Source organism: Argentina silus (genome assembly GCF_951799395.1).
Source record: "Argentina silus genome assembly, chromosome: 9".
Classification (NCBI taxonomy): domain Eukaryota; kingdom Metazoa; phylum Chordata; class Actinopteri; order Argentiniformes; family Argentinidae; genus Argentina; species Argentina silus.
The window spans coordinates 6,863,843-6,882,372 of NC_139663.1; the positions used below are offsets into that span (position 1 = coordinate 6,863,843).

Genomic DNA, 18,530 nt, shown 5'->3' on the forward strand with positions numbered 1-18,530 from the left:
AGGCACAGCTTTTAAACAATTGATACTGATGTTCTTGAATACTGGTCACACGTTTTCATTGTGCATAATATGCTAGGGTTGCTTTTAGGGTTAAAGTCACTCGTGAAGGGAAGCTGGAATCAGGTTTTTTTTTTTTTTTATCTACTGTACAAAACTAAACAATAATTATAGCAATGAATACATTCAGAAACAAAGTTATTTGTGGGAAAAGGGGAGTACAATTAGACAGGTAGCCAAGTTATCTAATTCCAGAAGAAACTAAACATAAGCATTGATAAATTCCTTGCAAAATGGATCCAAACTAAGCTTCTAAGAGAGAGAAAAAAATCATCAAGACACAAAACTACCATTGATCATGTACCTACAATCCTGATTCCCTTTGACGACTGGCTGTCACTCACTAACTTACTCACACACTTTAAACACTGGCCAGAGATCCTAACATTAACAACACTTTTTGTTCAAGAAAGCAGCACATGGCAATAGTGTAATTCATTTCCTTACAGTACAATTCATGATTAGTCTGTCCACTCCAAGTCCAATTTATAATCGGTTTAACATGATCAACAGTAGTCAATCCATTGAGAAAACATTGTAGCCAGTCAATGTTGAGGACAAAATGCAAGCCAAATTTGTTTGATTGGACCACCACCCCCAATGTAACATTTTGGGAAGACCTTCCTTTCCAGATGGTACTGCCTCATTTGTATGCAATGTAGGTCATTGTAGAGGTTGTAGCTCAATGCTATTGCTTGGTAACGGGTTGCATTCATAATTCCCTTTTCTATTTCTGTGGTACCTCAAGAGTAATAGCAGGACAAAAAATAGAAGAACAAGTAATAACATTGAAATCACGATGATGGTAATGGTATAATCTGTAAAGGAAGCAAGAGAGAACACAGGAAAGAGAGTGAGTTAGACCAATTCTGTTTATCATTAGATTAAGGCTATATCATTTATTCTGTCAATTGTCAAAGTAGGCCTATGTCTTAAATGGCAACGTTAATCATTACATCATGGTCAGGTTTGTTTTCATAACATGGCCCACAGTTGGTCGTAATACCTGTCACTGTCACAGTGAAATATCTGGTCGCCTTCCCAACTTTATTCGTGGCAGTGCAGATGTAATTTCCAGCGTTGGTAGACGTGGCTTTGATAATTCTTAAAGTACGCTGTCGCCCCTTAGTGGTCAAATTCACATTTTGAGCAGTGTCAGCATATGTCCACTTTAGCTCAGGAGTAGGGTTCCCTTCAGCACTGCAGTTCAGAGTCACATCACTGCCTGCAGCCACCACTGTCACTGTGTCACCTCCAAGCTGGAACTCAGGGCCATCTGAGAAGAAAAGTTACACATTTAGACTATTCAACACCATGCCTCTGAGGGATGAAGTCCAGAGCAGCTTGGTTGAGAATGAATGGAACAACTAAATATTGGCAGATTTCCTTAGTACTCGGTCCTTGAAATGAGCCAGAATAGCAATGAGCTATTTTGTTTCACATTTTGTTTATACAAGTAGTTAGACTTGAAATACTAGAAATACTGCAGCGATAACATGCTGTACATGTAAGAGTATAAGAATGAAACATCGCTTACACCAGATGTCAATATGCAGAGTGTGATTGGCTCTTCCATGTTTGTTAGTTGCAAAAATAATGTACTCCCCGCTATCTTCTCTAGTCGGACGCCCAGGGAAATGCACTTCCTTTCCATCTTTGGACCAGGTGATCTTAGGTTCAGGGTTGCCATCAGCTGTACAAGCAAGCTTGTGATTTTCCTTCTCTGTACAATTGTAGCGATCAGTGCATATAAACTCAGGGGTATCTGTTATAAATGGGCATAGACGTATTCAGGTTGAGTTATGCCAGCAGTTTGAGAGTTAAAAACAGAAGATAACAACTCAGCTCACAATTGGATAGATTTCAAACACTTACATTCCACTGTGATGTCAATGGTAGAGTTGTTGCTGCCTAGGTCATTAGTGACTGTGAAGACGTATTTCCCTGAGTCCCTCCTGGTCAGCGGCACAGAGGCATCGACCTGTCTCCCCTCCCTGTACCACGTGGCATTGGGGTGAGGGTTCCCTTCAGCTCTGCATGGTACCATGTGCAGGTTTAATCTGCTCTCCACATCAGCAAACTGTCTTGGACAATCTTTAATCAACGGCTCATCTGTAAATGGAGAATATGAGCGAGGGAGTTTAGAGTCAAATTAGACGATCTACATATTCCATTCGGAGCTACACCTGTCATGTGATGCTGTTTTTTTAAATAGACAACAGTTATCGCTAATGAAGGAGAGAACAATTGGCAAACCTACAGTGCACAGTAATGTTGATAGAGGCTGATGTCACTATAGGAGGTGGCTGTGGTCCCTCTGGTCCCAGGTCCAGTTCTGCCACACATCTGTACTGAGCTCCATTATCATCTCTACTGGGGGTGATATTAAGGCTGGGGGACAAATTCACTGGTGTCTTTCTAAGATCATAAAAGGTTTCATTGTAAATGTTTTCATTCCCTTTGTACCACCTCACAGTGAGGTACTTTACAGGAGCGACGTTCTGGATGTCACACAGTAGCTGGTAGTCTGTCCCCTCCACCATCGGACCAGTGTGGTTCAGAGGAGAGATGGAGACGCTGTCTGGGGTGTCTGTAGAGGTATATTATGTGTTAACTGTGTTATATCATCATTCTTTTATCGATAACCTGCCCTTAAAAGTTAACTATTCATGTAGGAGCCATACTAACCCCTAAAATTACTACATTAGACAAACAACTTACTGTAGAGAACAACAAGGAGAGGTTTCGTAGGCTGCTTGTCCCCAATATTAATGTAGCATTCAGGCACTATTGTCCAATCGGTAAGGTTGTCCACAGTCCAGGTGACAAAGTTGCAATTTTCCTTTAGATCTGTAGCTCCATATGTAGCCTCCCAGCCCATACCCCCATGACCTATGGATGGTGTGCTGCAGTTGACTGAGACTGAGTCTCCATAGCTCACTACCACCTTGGGAGGATGGAGCTCGAGGACAAATACTGTTGAAAGACAAGAGTACAACATTCTAGATATCAGAATGAAAGCCATGTCAAAATGTAAAAGCATTACCCTTTAGTCATAATTTTCTCTCTGCAATTGCATAGGTAATTCAAGCTTGTATCTATCATTAACCAATATCGCTCCATCTTGTGAGATAAGTGAGGGTGATCAAAAATCATTAGATTAAGTGTGTTCAGGAGTGAACAAGAAAATACCCTTTGGCACTGCTGTTGTCAGAGTGGTCATACTTGTTGAAGTCATGGATGTTGCGGAGGTCATTGGTGCTTCTACAAGAACCGTTATCAGCTTATGGATGGTCCCCAGTCGATTGGTGGCTGTGCAGTTGTAGGTGGCATTAGTAGCTGCTCCTATGACGTACAGAGTACTATGTCGCCCCTCAGTGGCCACAGTCAAATGTTCTCCAGTGTTATGTGCCCACATCGGCTTAGGAGGCGGGTTCCCGTCAGCACTGCAGTTCAGAGTCACATCACTGCCTGCAGCCACCACTGTCACTGTGTCACCTCCAAGCTGGAACTCAGGGCCATCTGAGAAGAAAAGTTACACATTTAGACTATTCAACACCATGCCTCTGAGGGATGAAGTCCAGAGCAGCTTGGTTGAGAATGACTGGAACAACTAAATATTGGCAGATTTCCTTAGTACTCGGTCCTTGAAATGAGCCAGAATAGCAATGAGCTATTTTGTTTCACATTTTGTTTATACAAGTAGTTAGACTTGAAATACTAGAAATACTGCAGCGATAACATGCTGTACATGCAAGAGTATAAGAATGAAACATCGCTTACACCAGATGTCAATATGCAGAGTGTGATTGGCTCTTCCATGTTTGTTAGTTGCAAAAATAATGTACTCCCCGCTATCTTCTCTAGTCGGACGCCCAGGGAAATGCACTTCCTTTCCATCTTTGGACCAGGTGATCTTAGGTTCAGGGTTGCCATCAGCTGTACAAGCAAGCTTGTGATTTTCATTCTCTGTACAATTGTAGCGATCAGTGCAGATAAACTCAGGGGTATCTGTGATAAATGGGCATAGACGTATTCAGGTTGAATTATGCCAGCAGTTTGAGAGTTAAAAACAGAAGATAATTCAGCTCACAATTGGATAGATTTCAAACACTTACATTCCACTGTGATGTCAATGGTAGAGGGAGTTTAGAGTCAAATTAGACGATCTACATATTCCATTCGGAGCTACACCTGTCATGTGATGCTGTTCTTTAAATAGACAACAGTTATCGCTAATGAAGAAGAGAACAATTGGCAAACCTACAGTGCACAGTAATGTTGATAGAGGCTGATGTCACTATAGGAGGTGGTTGTGGTCCCTCTGGTCCCAGGTCCAGTTCTGCCACACATCTGTACTGAGCTCCATTATCATCTCTACTGGGGGTGATATTAAGGCTGGGGGACAAATCCTTTGGTGTCTTTATAAGATCATAAAAGGTTTCATTGTAAATGTTTTCATTCCCTTTGTACCACCTCACAGTGAGGTACTTTACAGGAGCGACGTTCTGGATGTCACACAGTAGCTGGTAGTCTGTCCCCTCCACCATCGGACCAGTGTGGTTCAGAGGAGAGATGGAGACACTGTCTGGGGTCTCTGTAGAGGTATATTATGTGTTAACTGTGTTATATCATCATTCTTTTATCGATAACCTGCCTTTAAAAGTTAACTACTCATGTAGGAGCCATACTAACCCCTAAAATTACTACATTAGACAAACAACTTACTGTAGAGAACAACAAGGAGAGGTTTCGTAGGCCGCTTGTCGGTACAACATTCTAGATATCAGAATGTATTGTCCACATAAACATTATAGTGAACACATACCTCACAACAATAGACTAATAATGATCACAGTAATCACTCACCACCATGTGACAGCTTGAGTATGAGGAGGCCCAACAACGTGCTGCGGAGGGGCAGCATGCTGGTTCTTAGGTACTCCCTAAATGAGGTGGTGGGGCGATGGGGGGTGATGTTGTGGAGGGAGGATGCTCCTGACTGTGTAAGATCAGTCTTACCCAGTCTCGGTCTTGATGGGGAGCCGGTGCTAGTTTTTATCTAAGGCTGAGGGAGGAGGGTAATACCTCACTATGAAGTGAGGGTAAAAAATAGGAAACACGAACTTGCATGCGGAGCACAAAGAAAGGAAACTGTAACGAAACGGAAATGTCACATCAAACCACAGAGAGAGGTTCTCAGAAGAAAATTGACTCCTCCCATACTTGGTAGATTGATGAATGCAAGTATGGATGTACAGTATGTACATTATAGATAGATAGATTACTGTATATACTTAGTGAACCAGTCACATACAGTACATTGAGACCTATTGGCTGTTTTTTATTCCCAAAAATACATTACAGTTAAAAACAAATTCCACGTCATCAGAGTGTTGACAACCGTTAAGTCTTATAAACATTCTCGTCTAAGATATGAGAAGTTCATAAACATCATTCCTTATATATAAAGGCACAATATGAAACGCCCTGATACATGATTTCTGTGTGTACATTGCTAAGGCTGTGTCGTGGTTGAATTTACACAACTGGATTTGTACACAAATTACTACTTTCCAGGATACCCTTTATAGCCATGCCTTTCTAAAGATGTCAGGTATGGAAACTAATGGTTCTTTATCTGAGACAGACAACCAGGTCGCCCATATACTGTACAACGGTTACAGAGGAGGCTGGTGGAGGTAGAGATCAGAGGGCGGGCTCATTGTAATGCATGGAATGGAATAGGGAGTGGTATTTGATACCATTCCTAATTCCATTCCATGTATTGCAATGAACCCATCCTCCGATTTACTAAGCCTCACAGTCCCCCACACATGTGTCTTTATTATTCAAAGGCACTCCTTGTGATATTCTTGTCCATCACAGCAGCATTTCTTCATACACCCTAACAGGGTTAGGTGGGTTTGATCATCATGGTGACTTTCTTGAGGGAATAGGAGCCCCCATGGAACTCTGCCCAGTAGACTCCATCCTGGTAGCGGCTGCGGTAGTGACCACCTCGATACCAGACGCCATTCGGGTTGGAATGGGCACACATATGGTACCACCAGCCTCCCTTCTGGAAATGGGCACAGTTACCTGATGATGAAAAAGAGTGAAAAACCGCTTTGTTAATCCTAGCTGAGCAGCAGAAAAAGAAGCGATGAAAAGTGAGAGCACGGATGATCGTAGATGAGAGGGTTTACCGGAGTAAGCGTCCTTGTCCCGGTCCAGCGTGGTAAAGGCCTTGTTGTTGTGCCAGGAGAGGGAGTCTCCAGCAGTACCATGGTAGTCCCCTAGCCGCAGACGGTACCAGTCGCTCTCTGGCTCCAGGCGAAAGCTGTCATACTCTGCATACACCTGCCGGCCCTGCCAGTCCTCCATTTCCACCCGTAATTTGTAGTGGGCCTGTTTGGTTAGCCAGTAGAGGTGCTCCAGACCCAGCCAGTACTCTCCATCCAGGTTCCCAAAGCCTTGCTGGGGTGGAAGAATACAACTGCTCATTTAGGGTTACATTTAGCAAAGGTTTATTATGTTTGTCTCTGTTACACTATTCTCAACTGAAGGATAGTCTCTCAGCTGCAATACCTGCTGGTTTTATAGTTTTATAGCCCACCTTGATGACCAAAGTAAAAATAGAGCTAACATTACAGTGCACATCATCATATAGTATATTAGTAACTTGAAATGAAAGGCAAATAGAGGAGGCAAACTTGGATTATGGGACCACTAAACTCATTGTGTAGGTTTTGAATTGCTGTGCTTTTGACCGCAAAAACAACAATAATACCACTGCTTCTACACATGTGACGAGAGACCACCTTGTACTGCTCCCAGGTTCTGAAGAAGTTGACAGAACCATCCTGCCTCCTCTGGATGACGGTCCAACCTCCCTGTGCCTGGCTCTGCTCACACCAGGCCTGCAGCAGGCGGTTGGCACTCTGTGGGCGCAGCAGGAATATCCCACTGGTGGTCTCCCCCGAGTCCAGCACATGCTGGCAGTCCCGCCAGGGCCCTGAGGAACATGGACATGGTGCAATGGTGTAATCTACTACGAAGGTAGTTAGGAAACAGTGGCGAGGGGGAGCAGGTCACATAGTGGATAGAGGGGTCTGGAATTTTGTTTGTTTTAGAGCCAACGACGTCAAAGATACACACAACTTTTCCCTTCACTCAGCTTATCTGTTTACTGTTGTGGAATTCGTTCCCAACACATGTTGAATGTCTCATGTCACATTTGAGAAGATATCATGTAATGTGCGATCACAGGCAGGCTTAAACCCCAACACACACACAATGCACATATACTGCATCACCTCTCACTGACGCACAAAGACCAACGGTCAATCATACTGTAGAACAATCTTCTTGTCACACATCACATAGATAGGCTCTGAGTCATCCTGACAGTCGCACACTAAGTGATTTGCTGCTGCTGCTTAACTTTGAATTGGGAGGACCCTGTCCATCAAGTTTGCTACACTCAAACTGGTCTGCCCTGTAATCTCACACATTCCAGTTTCACAAACAAAGCATTATAGGGGGCATTGCCTAGTAATTCAAGGTTCCATAGCAATGCCCTGAAAAGGGCTGTGTTGTGTGTGTGTGTGTGTGTGTGTGTGTGTGTGTGTGTGTGTGTGTGAGAGAGAGAGAGAGCATTTGTGTCTCATTAACCGCTCTCGTCTGATGAGAACAGCTGACACTGTTTAGACATTGTTTAGGCATTCCCAGAGAGATAGCACTCCTACCAGCCGGTCAGTGACTCCCTGAGCTTCTGCTGTGTATCTGGAGTTAAAAGTAATACTGACAAAACACTGACACTGTTTCATACTCCAGGCCAGAGTGTTTGAAGGGCCATACAAACCAACCTGCTGCAATTGATGTTCCAACAAGATCAGTCAATAATGCCAGTAAACAACAATATCCAAACAAAACAGGAAGCTATGAGGTTGCAACATGGGTGTAGGTTTGTAGGTGTGAAATTACAAATAGAAACGAGCCATTCGTTTTGCTACAGGGTGAGGATGCATGGTGTTACTTTCTCACACCCTGTCTTACTGGCATTCATTTCTACACAGTGGTCATTCAGCTGAAAGCAGCTTTGATAGTCAATATATAGTTTCAAGTGATTTACCTGGAGTCTTGGTTGCAGGGAAGCTGATAAAAGGGCCATCTGTGGGAACAATGGCCATGGTGGTGGGGAGAACTTTTATCCCCTGCACATTTTCCTCCTGTGGCAGAGGGGCCCCCTGGTCTCGTTGAACATCATTTGCCATTTCCATGGACTCAGAGCTGTCATTTGTAAACCGGCTTGATTGGGTACTTGGAGGTTCAGATGTCACCTGTCCAAATGAACACAAATAAACACATTTGACTTCATTCAATTCATTGGTCTGTGTCACAGCTTGATTTTAATTGACTCTAGGAAGTCCACATTGAGTCAAATGTTTTAAAGATACAAAAAAGGTCCCCTACCTGTGGGGGTGGGGTTGTGGCCTTGAGCTGGCATTTTTTGTCCAGACGGGCAATGAACTGGCTCTGGTTGCTCATCATGGAGGTAAGGACTCCATACTTCTTCTCCAGCTCCCTGTAACTGCTGGCCACCTGCAGAACCTAGGACAATCCACCATCACAAAGCAGACAATAGGAGGAGGAGGGAACTATAGTAAGTTATTATATAGTAAGTTAGTCGATGAAGAAGTACAAGAGTAAGGATGAAGTTATATAACTTAAATATAGTTATATAACAGCCCTTATGGCCCTTATGGGCCATTTTGAAACACATGTACAGTATATACAAGTCTCTCAGTGCTCTCATTACCTGCGTGGTGGCATTAAGCAGCAGGTTCTCTACTCGCCGCTGCTCCATAACCTGGTCCTTCTTGTGGATGACCTCATGCAGTAGCTGGGCATAGAGCTGGGCAATGCGGGCGTTCATGCTACCACTCTCTTTACGTAGTGCCCGCACTTCTGTGAGCAGGGACCCCTCCTGCTCCAGCTGCCCTTGCAGCTTTTCCAGTTGTACTTTCTGCCGGCTCAACTCTGCACGTAGTGCCGCCACCTCTGTGTGGTTGGTGCCAGCAGACTCAGTGCTGACACACAGAGCCCCCTTCAATTTTTGTTGAGGAACAATGAAGGTGTATGAGCAGCGTCCTTTTGGTTCTGATGATCTGGATGGACGTTTTTGAGCGCTCTCTCCATGGACCCCCTCCTTACGCCCCAACACGTCAGGCATGATCAGACCAAGTGCCAGCAGAAGAGTCAGGCCAATAGTCAGCTGCTTCTCCATCTATCAGTTTGACTCCTCTAGACACCTTATTAACAGAAAAGATAATGAGATTGATTTGCATTCTTCAACATAAAACTTAATTCTTCAACATAAAACTGATACAACATGAGATATGAAAAGATGGTTTTACCTCTTTGAAACTACCCATTAACCTAGAAGAATATCATAGTGACCTACACATGAATAAGCCATTCACGTATACACATATTGAAGAAGTAACTCCCAGTGTCTCTTGAGTCATGAATGCTCACCAGATGTTCCCCTGGAAGGTAAAAGTACACTCAACTCTTTCTGACTGGCTGGTGTTTATAAGCAAGCAACACTGGGGGAAAGATGGTCAACAAAAAACAGCCAGAGTAAACACACACTTCTATCCCATAGTCAACATCATTTTCAGGGTCAACTCAAGCCCCCACCAAAACAACCATGGTCAACACCATAAACACCTTGACCACACAAACTCAATATTGACATCTCACACCATATTTGCAGTGGGCACTCTTCAATGAAACACATTGGCAGGTACCTATTTGTAAACCAACCCATACATCATAATTATGTAACTTAAACAGAATTGAAAACAACCTCACTTTGATCTCAATCAATCTAAAATGAGAGATCACATTATGAATTCAAACAAACAGCATTGTAAAGGGTCTTGCTGTATCTATGATAACAAACAATATTCCAGTTTAAATCTGAGAGTAGTTTATATCCCTTTAACTGTATTGAAATGAGGCATGGCACATAGGGTAATTACCTCACTGTTGTTACTAAGTGTAACCAAGAAGTCTGTGATCCACTGGGTAAAGATGAGACTGATTTCAGGTAGGTTTCCAGAGGTTTACAGCATCCGGTCTTGCTTATATGCAGTTGACAGGAATAATGGAACTTTCATAGTTCTCCCTTGACAGGGAGAAGGTCCACTGCAGTGATTGTAGTGAAGCTGTGTTACCCTATTCCCTACAGTCGGAGCCACACACAGACAGGCAAACCAAAGAAACTGAGCAACAGAAATAAAACCTCAAAGGGAGACACACATGCGCTGACACAAACGTTTTTTCAGCAATGAGACGTCCCCCTCACTTCATCCCCTGTCACAGGACCTCTAAACAAAGAGAGACATAATTACAAACTATCCCTACCTCCTCCCTTACTCTCAGCTGCCTCTGGCCCCCAGTGCCAAGCCCTCTGTCGCCTCCCTCTTCCTTGGTCCTGCTGGTCACCAACAAGCATCCTCCCACACTGAGGTCAGAATATACAACTCAGTATGACAGCAGGAAACTAATTGTCAAACCATAAAATAACATCTTGTCTTTAGACTGTGGTGTTTTGCTGTGGTGTTTTGAGTTTAGAGGGGTGAATGTAACCAAGTTGAGATGGTAAACTCTCTCCTCTAGTTCAAATCCTCCCACCCGTAGCTGGTTTACATCGGGTGTTTGTAGGTCACGTGCGTTGGCAAGCCAGAGGTCGCAAGTTCGAGACTCGGTCAGAACTCGACTCGAATTGTGGGGATACTGGTTGTTTCATTGACTTGTCAGAAACACCTGTCAAGCCAGCTGCCCCATTGCTTTTAGTACCCTGAAAAGTGTTGTCATTACTAAATGGTGAAACCAATACTGTATGTACACAAATACCCTCAAATAAAAGCTGAGAATCTCTACTTTAATCTCAGTAATTGATTTCAAATCCAAAAGAACAAAAAATGCTTCACTGTCCCATTACTTATGCAGGGCACTGTATACACTTATGCAGGGCACTATATACATGTATACCATACATGTATACCGTATATTCCCCTATCTCTGTGGTCTTTTAGTCACACATGAACCAGACTAGACTAGACCAGATCCCCCTACCTCTGAGGATCAGGGAAAGCAGATATTCAGGGAATTTAGCCTTTGCAACCTGCCATATCAACACCAGTGAGATAATGCTTCCACTGTCTGACTCATCAGTGGGAGACCAGTATTTGCTGTTAACTTGTTCGGGTTTTTGTCCCATCCAGCTCTGAGATGGTAATGTCTGTGGAAAGGCAGTTAATATACATCATCCATGGCCATGACATGACAATTTCTTCAAAATTGTGCACGCAGGTAATTGTAGTCTCAGGATGTCCCCCATGACAAGGGCCAGATTGAAGTTGCAGCATGGTATTACTCGGTGGTTGCGTAATTACCTGCATTTTGCTACTTATATAATATGTCCAGAGATTTTCTATATTGAGAAAGGTTTTGATATTTCTATTTATTTTTTATATATAGCTCATCACCACATTCAAAGGTGCAATCTGTAATTTAAAAAAAACCTGAAGCTTGCTCCCCACCACTTTTTTGGTAAACAGCTGAGGGATGGGGCTGGAGAAATGTAACCACTCTCAAATTTATAGACAGAGCTATGGATGCAAGGACTGACCGTCCATGAGATCGAAATGATAGTTTTAACCATGTTTTAAAGTTATTCAGTGTTTGTTTACAATTGCAAACAATGGAGTAAAACAAGTTAATATGTTAGCTTCTGATGGGGTAAGACAGTTGAACTAAGCTCATGAGGCATTCAAGAATCAATATCATTAATGGATGTACCAATTACACATTGCCCCTTTAAACAGTGGGAAATTCTGGGTCCAGTACAATAACTGAGAAACGTCTGGCTGTGACAATCCGATAGTACAGGTCAAAAACAAAATATACTGTAGCTTGTCGTCCTCCTCACCCACTTCTAACGACACACAGTGGGTGGGAACTAAATAGTTAGACACCTGGACAAGTCGAACGTCTTAATTTGTGGCACAACCAAGCCTACATTGAAATCTACACGTGGGGTACTGAAACTCACCTCCTACAGCCGGCCATTTCTATCATCGACATAGCCGCAATGGTTGAGGACGTGGACTGGCATTATAAGTGCTCGGTCTTGACGTTGTCAAGGTAGTTTGATAACTGTATTTTCGAAGTTTTATATTGAATCGTGTTCTTGTATTCTATTCTGCTACCATATGATTGTATAAAACATCATCCAACGGCATGGGTAAATCAAAGGTAAGCAATTAGCTAGCTAGCTAAGTTAGCTCCCTGACTTGTATTTAAACATGGCATTCTTCCATAATGAAGAAAGACCAATTGGTCGTTAGCTTAGTGGATGAAAATGATGTTTTTATGAGAATATCTGACTATGATTACACATTTATCACTGATGCATCCATTATGCAGTAAGTTTAGTTAACATGACTGAGTACATCGTAATGGCACTACTAGTTCTAGGTAGCATAGCATTTAAGTGTAATGTATGGCTACGGTGGGGATTTTGTACTTGCAGACCAAAAACCAGAAGAAATCTCGCACGAGTGCCAACCATGTGGCTGAGGAGTTGTTCGGAACGGTCCCACACTCCTTCGTGTTTAATCGGGGTCAGGTCGGCAAGAATGTCGGCCAACTCGTGGTGGACATGCGGCGCGTCATGGAGCCCTTCACAGCAGAGTCCCTGAAGGTCCGTCCAGAAACTTAGTTGTAAAGGCATTGCTACTTTATAACTGACTTCCCCACTTTATAACTGACATCCCCGTGAAATAGATGTTAATGTGTTCCAAAGGGTCTGTAATGTATTTCATTAAAAAAAATATAGATTTTCTCATACATGTTCGATTCTGTCGGTTTTTGACAGTCTGTTTCTGCTTGTCTACCAGGTCAGAAAGAAAAACGTTCTGAAGGACTTTGTGGCTGTAGCAGGACCACTTGGAGTGACACACTTCATGATCTTTACCAAGACTCCCAGCACTCTGAACATGGTCAGTATTGTCCATAACAAAGGGTGTTAGCCTAACAACTGCACAAAGTATGTGCAGTTGTATCTTTAGATTGATGGATATACTGCAAGAATCACTACTGTCATGTTAACCTTCAAAACGCAGATGCAAATGATGAGTCATGAGAATATCTGATTTCATGATTATAATTACTGTCACTGATGCATCTAAAGCACAATTGTTATAGCAGGATCCATCAGAACATTGCAGTGTCGTGTCCCTTTCAAACATATAAAATAAGTATTTTTTTTCTCTTTCCAGAGGCTGGCTCGACTGCCCAAAGGCCCCATGCTCCATTTTCGGGTTCTCAAAGTGAGTTAACAAACCTGTGCTTTTTGGTTGCTGGCAGAGATGGGCTCAAAGGATGACATTTATGAAATTGACTGTTAAGTGATGTCTTTCAAAGTAAACGCACTGATGTGCCCTTTCCTCCAAAATAAATATTGCATTGTGGGCTTTATGTTGCCTCTTGAGTTATTGCCCTTGTCTTTTCAGTACTGCCTCATTAAAGATGTGGTCTCATCGCTGAAGAAGCACAGGATGCATGACCAGCAGTTTACACATCATCCATTGCTGGTCCTCAATAACTTTGGCTCAGATGGCATGCATGTCAAACTGATGGCCACCATGTTTCAAAACATGTTCCCCTCCATCAATGTGCACAAGGTATGTCCAGTAAATAAATTGTTGGAGTTGAAGAAGGATTGAAGGATTTGTCAAATATGATGAAAGTATAGTCTTCTGAGATTCTGTGACGATCATTCAAAAGTAAACGCTTTCTGATTTCCTAGAATCCTTTGATTCTGTTACAATCACAAGCAACAGTATAGTGTGATTACACTTAAGATGTTGCTGTCCAGATCTCTTTCAATACATTTTCTCTTTGGGATTATGTTTTCTAGGTAAGTCTCAACGCCATAAAGAGATGTGTTCTGCTGAACTACGACCCTGTGTCACAGGAAATAGAATTTCGACATTAGTAAGTATTCAAGATAGTTGTTTGTTTACTCTTGAATTATTTTTAGTTTTTTAAATGTATTTGGAAAACTGGGCTCAAAGGATGACAGATTGTGAATTGACTGTTCAGTGATGTATATTCAAAGTAAACGCACTGATGGACCCAGACTACCCCGCTACCCCTTCCCTAAACTGACTTTTCATGGCTCCACACTCACCCCCATTGTGTCCCCCCTGCAGCAGCCTGAAGGTGGTCCCGGTGGGCATGAGTCGAGGAGTGAAGAAGCTGATGCAGGAGAGATTCCCTAACATGAGCAAGTTTGAGGACATCAGTGAGCTGCTGATGAAGTAAGTATTTTTAGATGGCAGTATTGCCCCCATTTCTGGTGTGATGCTACTTCATGTCTGTTGACTGCACAGTTATCTCTCAAAGGAAACACTCTTAACCCCTTTTTTTGGGCATTATTTATTAAATTGGCCAGCAGTTGTCTACTTTCTCATCCTGCCTACTTTTTTGTTTTCAGAGGGGCCAACCTTTCAGAAAGTGAAGCAGAGCAGGATGGAGATCACAACATAACTGAACTGCCACAGGTCTACTCAGGGCGTGGCAATATGGCGTCACAACAGAGCGCTGTGCGGCTGACCGAGGTAATTAAGCATTTCATCAGCCATTCTTAGTGACAATGTAGTTATTGTGCAGGTACAATTCTATCGCCCGAGACTTTAAATTTCACAGCGTTGTTTTGTCATCCTCAGATTGGTCCCCGCATGACCCTGCAGCTGGTCAAGATTGAGGAGGGCATGGGTGAAGGGAATGTGCTCTTCCATGCTGTTAGTGAGTACACCTGTTGCTCTCTGTCTCGCTTCTATCAATTGGATGTACATGATGAAAAGATATCTATGATTACCTGTGATCTTTCTCAAAAGTAAACGCTTACTGACACATCCACTGTGAATTGAAGGGTATGTCGATATCTGATGATGAAATTATTAAATGGGTCCCTTGTATCATTTCTCTGCAGTCTCAAAGACTGAAGAAGAACTGCAGGAGATCCTGATCAGAAAAGAGGCACAGATGAAGGAGAAGGAGGAGCGCAGGAAAAAACAAGAGCAAGATGTTGCCCAAAAGAAAGAGAAACGAGAGGAGAACCGGTAAGTTCTCCCAGGAAATGTTTCTCACTGCTTTTGCCATAGCTACTATCGAATTTACTGGAGGTTGAATAGGAACACTGTCTGATGTTGGTCTCTTAATTTGCAGAAAAAGAAGCCTGGCAGGCTTAAAGAGGAAACGCCCAGAGGCTGAAGATGATGACCCTGAAGTAGAGGACCCTGGGATGCCGGAGGGCAAGAATGCACCTGTTGAGTCTGACGATGAGGAGGAGTACTACAGACAGGCAGTAGGGGAGGAGCCAGATGAAGGTAATTATTAATCACCCTTTTGATACTAAACACACTTTTTTAATTTAGTCTGTGAAGACTGTATTGTTGTTCTACCGTAAAGACAAATCACTGTTGGATTGAACTCTCTTCTCTTGATGTTTTTCATTCAGACATGTTCCCTGCCAAGAGGAGGAGAGATCCAAGCAAGTCCCCAGGACCCTTCAAGAAGAGGAAACTGTCCACTGGCAAAGCCTTTGGTGATGACAGGAAAAACAAGTATGGTCCCAATGCCAAGTCACCCCAGAAGCCTGGTCCAGCAGGAAAACACAGAGACCAAATGGGTAGAGACAGGAAGGGTGGGAAGAAATTTGGGGATGGGGGCAAACGTTTTGGAACGAAAGTGGCAGGCGGCAAAAGATATGGTGGTAAGAAACCTGGTGATGGGGACAATAGGTTTGGAGGGAAGAAAAAGTTTGAAGGGGGCAACAAATTTGGTGGGAAGAAAACGGGGGAGAGGGGTTCAAAGTTTGGAGGCCAGAAGGGCAAACCCCGTCCTGCTTTCAAAAAGGGTCCTGGAGGGTCAAAGCAGGGCTTCAAACAGAAAAAAGGGAAAGGCTGAATTTCACAGTATGGAGCTTGGGACTAATGGACATAAGGATGTACTGCCCTGATGGAACACCAGGTGGCATCATGGACTCGAAACTAGTGGCCACAGTGTTGTCAGTTCATGAATTCACTTTGCCTTTGTGAGATGTATATAATGTATGTCATAAGTTTATGCTAATAAATTGCTGAGTGCAATGTGTTTTTTTAATTTTTTTAAATTGTCTCTAAGGGTGTCTGATATTTAAATGTGTATGAAATTGTGCGTGTTATGAAATTCTCCAAAGTAATGACATTTGGCAAAGAGTAAAAAACAAAAAGGAAGTGAGTTTTTGTCTTGGTGGTTTCCTGTCATTGCTCAAATTTAGCCCACTTGTTGCCTTTGACCAGTCTTCAGAAAACATGCTTTGAGTAAGTATTGCTGTTATATGGCTTGGTTTTGAAGTTGTATTTTGTCTAAGAAATGTCTGCCTGAGATCACTGGGTTAGCATGGTGTAAAGGAGTATTGAATCAGATCAGAATCCTTTTATTTGGCCAAGTATATTTGCACATACAGGAAATTGACTTGGTGAGGTTGGTGCATGGACATAAAAAACAAATTGTGATGGATACCTTGTATTGACTACCTTTTTGGTAATTTGTTTTTAAGAAATATCAATCCTTTGTATTTTCTTTATTAAAAAGTGATAATAAAAAAACAAAAACAATGATGATGTTCTGTGCTATGAGACAACAAAATGTAGACAGTACATTTTCTTCAGGCTGTATAGATAGCCTGAGGATAAGAAAATGTTACCAGTGTTGGAACAAAAACAAAGTTGCACTTACTGATATAATGAATGTTAATAGCTAGTGCAAGCGAAGGTCCGTTTGTGTGTGTCTTTTGAACATAGTTTAAAGGATACAACAACATTTATTCACTTTAGAATAGGTGGGATCCTTGGGACGGCCCTGACCTTTACCCCTAACTCTTAACCATTTGAACTCCTTGATCTAGACTCGACTGTTGTTGGGTCGACCGGAGGATCCCACTTTCTGTTGAAAATCTAGATGTAATGATGAATGTGTTTTATTCCGTTTGACCCCTTTCACAGAGATCCTGACTGAAAGACATCATTGGGAGCACTATAAGCAGTATGTGGAGCCTTTTTTCACCTTCCACAGAAATCAACACAGAACATGATGAAGAATCATAACTCTTCCACTTGTGAAATGTTTCAAATGGAGTTACTGCCTTCAGTGTATGGAATAGAATTTTGTGTGGCATTGGTTGGCAATATGTTTGCATTGTGGCTTCTGCTGACCAGGGAGAGGCGCAACTGGCACACTGGTGTGGTGCTGTCCTGTAACCTAGCCATTAGTGACCTGCTATATGTCCTGACCCTTCCCTTGCTGATTGTCTACTACATGCAGAGGAAACACTGGCTGTTTGGGAACACTGTGTGTAAAATGGAACGCTTTCTCTTCACCTGCAACCTGTATGTCAGTGTCTTCTTTATCATGTGTATCAGTGTGAACCGCTATGTGGCCATTGTGCATCCATTCTTCACCCGTAAGCATGTGCACCCCGGACTTGCCAAGGCTGTCAGTGTCATCATCTGGATTTTTGTGACAGCCATTTCCTCTCCAGAGTTAAAATTTGCTTCCACGTGTCCAGGGGAAAACAAGAACAAGACACTGTGTGTATCCAATTGCAACACTGCTGTATACTCTCACTTCACCTACAAAGTGTTTCTTGCAGTGTTTGGGTGTTTAGTTCCATTCCTGGTCACTTTTGCATCATACTGTGCTGTGTTCTGGGTTGTGTGGAAGAATACAAATATAACCTCACTGGAGAAACGCAAGGTGGCCCTTATGGTGGCATCTGTCCTTGTGCTGTATGCAGTTTCCTTTGTGCCCTACCATGTCTTTCAGACTTACCACTTGTACCTGAAGATGAAGAGGCCTACTGAATTTGTCTGCTGGGTCTACAAGGCCTACCAGGTGTCCAAGGGGCTGGCAACTCTGAACATGTGCATACATCCACTACTATATATGGCAGTGTTTGATAGCATCAGAGTAGCCTGTTGCGGAAGGAGCTCAGAGGACATTCATTAATGAGGGATGAGAAAAATGTGTTTACTGAATGCTACACTGCTACTGACACTGTTTTTGAAAAACAGTTTGCTTGAGGGCTTTTTTTGTAAACAAATGCTGATGCAGATAGATAACAATGTGCCAAAGCCTGTGTGCTAGTCAAGAGTTTTTCATTTCATTTCACTCACGTACATCACTCCCAAATGTTCAGATGTATTTTAATGCCATGTCAATAAAGGATTATACCTCCACCTATCATAACTGTTTTACGTTATTACATTGTTGGATGACTGAACACATCAAATAACTAATTTGTATCTACCATAAATGAATGACATGTTATGGAATTGTCACTCACT

General features: G+C 42.7%; 3 protein-coding genes across 3 annotated transcripts; 1 reads left to right on the top strand and 2 right to left on the bottom strand.

Annotated features, from left to right (window-relative positions):
* Nucleotides 1–209: 209 nt before the first annotated feature.
* On the bottom strand, nt 210–4,984 carry LOC310809269 (intercellular adhesion molecule 1; the record flags this gene model as incomplete). Its single annotated transcript, XM_083676463.1, has 11 exons — nt 210–875; nt 1,064–1,333; nt 1,595–1,822; nt 1,933–2,169; nt 2,318–2,647; nt 2,779–3,033; nt 3,250–3,579; nt 3,841–4,068; nt 4,325–4,455; nt 4,549–4,654; nt 4,927–4,984. The coding sequence occupies 11 exons, from the start codon at nt 4,982–4,984 to the stop codon at nt 721–723; spliced, it is 2,328 nt and encodes a 775-aa protein (XP_083532589.1). The 3' UTR covers nt 210–720.
* A 990-nt stretch (nt 4,985–5,974) lies between these two features.
* Nucleotides 5,975–9,349, bottom strand: angptl6 (angiopoietin-like 6; the record flags this gene model as incomplete). Its single annotated transcript, XM_083676764.1, has 6 exons — nt 5,975–6,159; nt 6,267–6,537; nt 6,882–7,075; nt 8,195–8,402; nt 8,536–8,673; nt 8,882–9,349. 6 exons carry the CDS (start codon nt 9,347–9,349, stop codon nt 5,975–5,977), a joined length of 1,464 nt encoding a protein of 487 aa, XP_083532890.1.
* A 2,859-nt stretch (nt 9,350–12,208) lies between these two features.
* Nucleotides 12,209–18,432, top strand: LOC310809270 (uncharacterized protein). The gene is made up of 13 exons (XM_083676464.1): nt 12,209–12,390; nt 12,668–12,838; nt 13,035–13,136; nt 13,416–13,466; nt 13,650–13,820; nt 14,057–14,133; nt 14,352–14,459; nt 14,636–14,759; nt 14,868–14,946; nt 15,134–15,263; nt 15,370–15,530; nt 15,662–16,105; nt 17,231–18,432. Exons 1-13 carry the CDS (start codon nt 12,376–12,378, stop codon nt 18,190–18,192), a joined length of 2,595 nt encoding a protein of 864 aa, XP_083532590.1. The 5' UTR covers nt 12,209–12,375; the 3' UTR covers nt 18,193–18,432.
* The last annotated feature ends 98 nt before the right edge of the window (nt 18,433–18,530 follow it).

What these genes read in the sequence shown, in the direction of transcription:
- LOC310809270 (XM_083676464.1), top strand. An exon ending in GAAATAGAATTTCGACATTA is followed by an intron (nt 14,134 to 14,351) that starts GTAAGTATTCAA and finishes TCCCCCCTGCAG; the next exon opens with CAGCCTGAAGGTGGTCCCGG. An exon ending in CAAACAGAAAAAAGGGAAAG is followed by an intron (nt 16,106 to 17,230) that starts GCTGAATTTCAC and finishes CACTATAAGCAG; the next exon opens with TATGTGGAGCCTTTTTTCAC.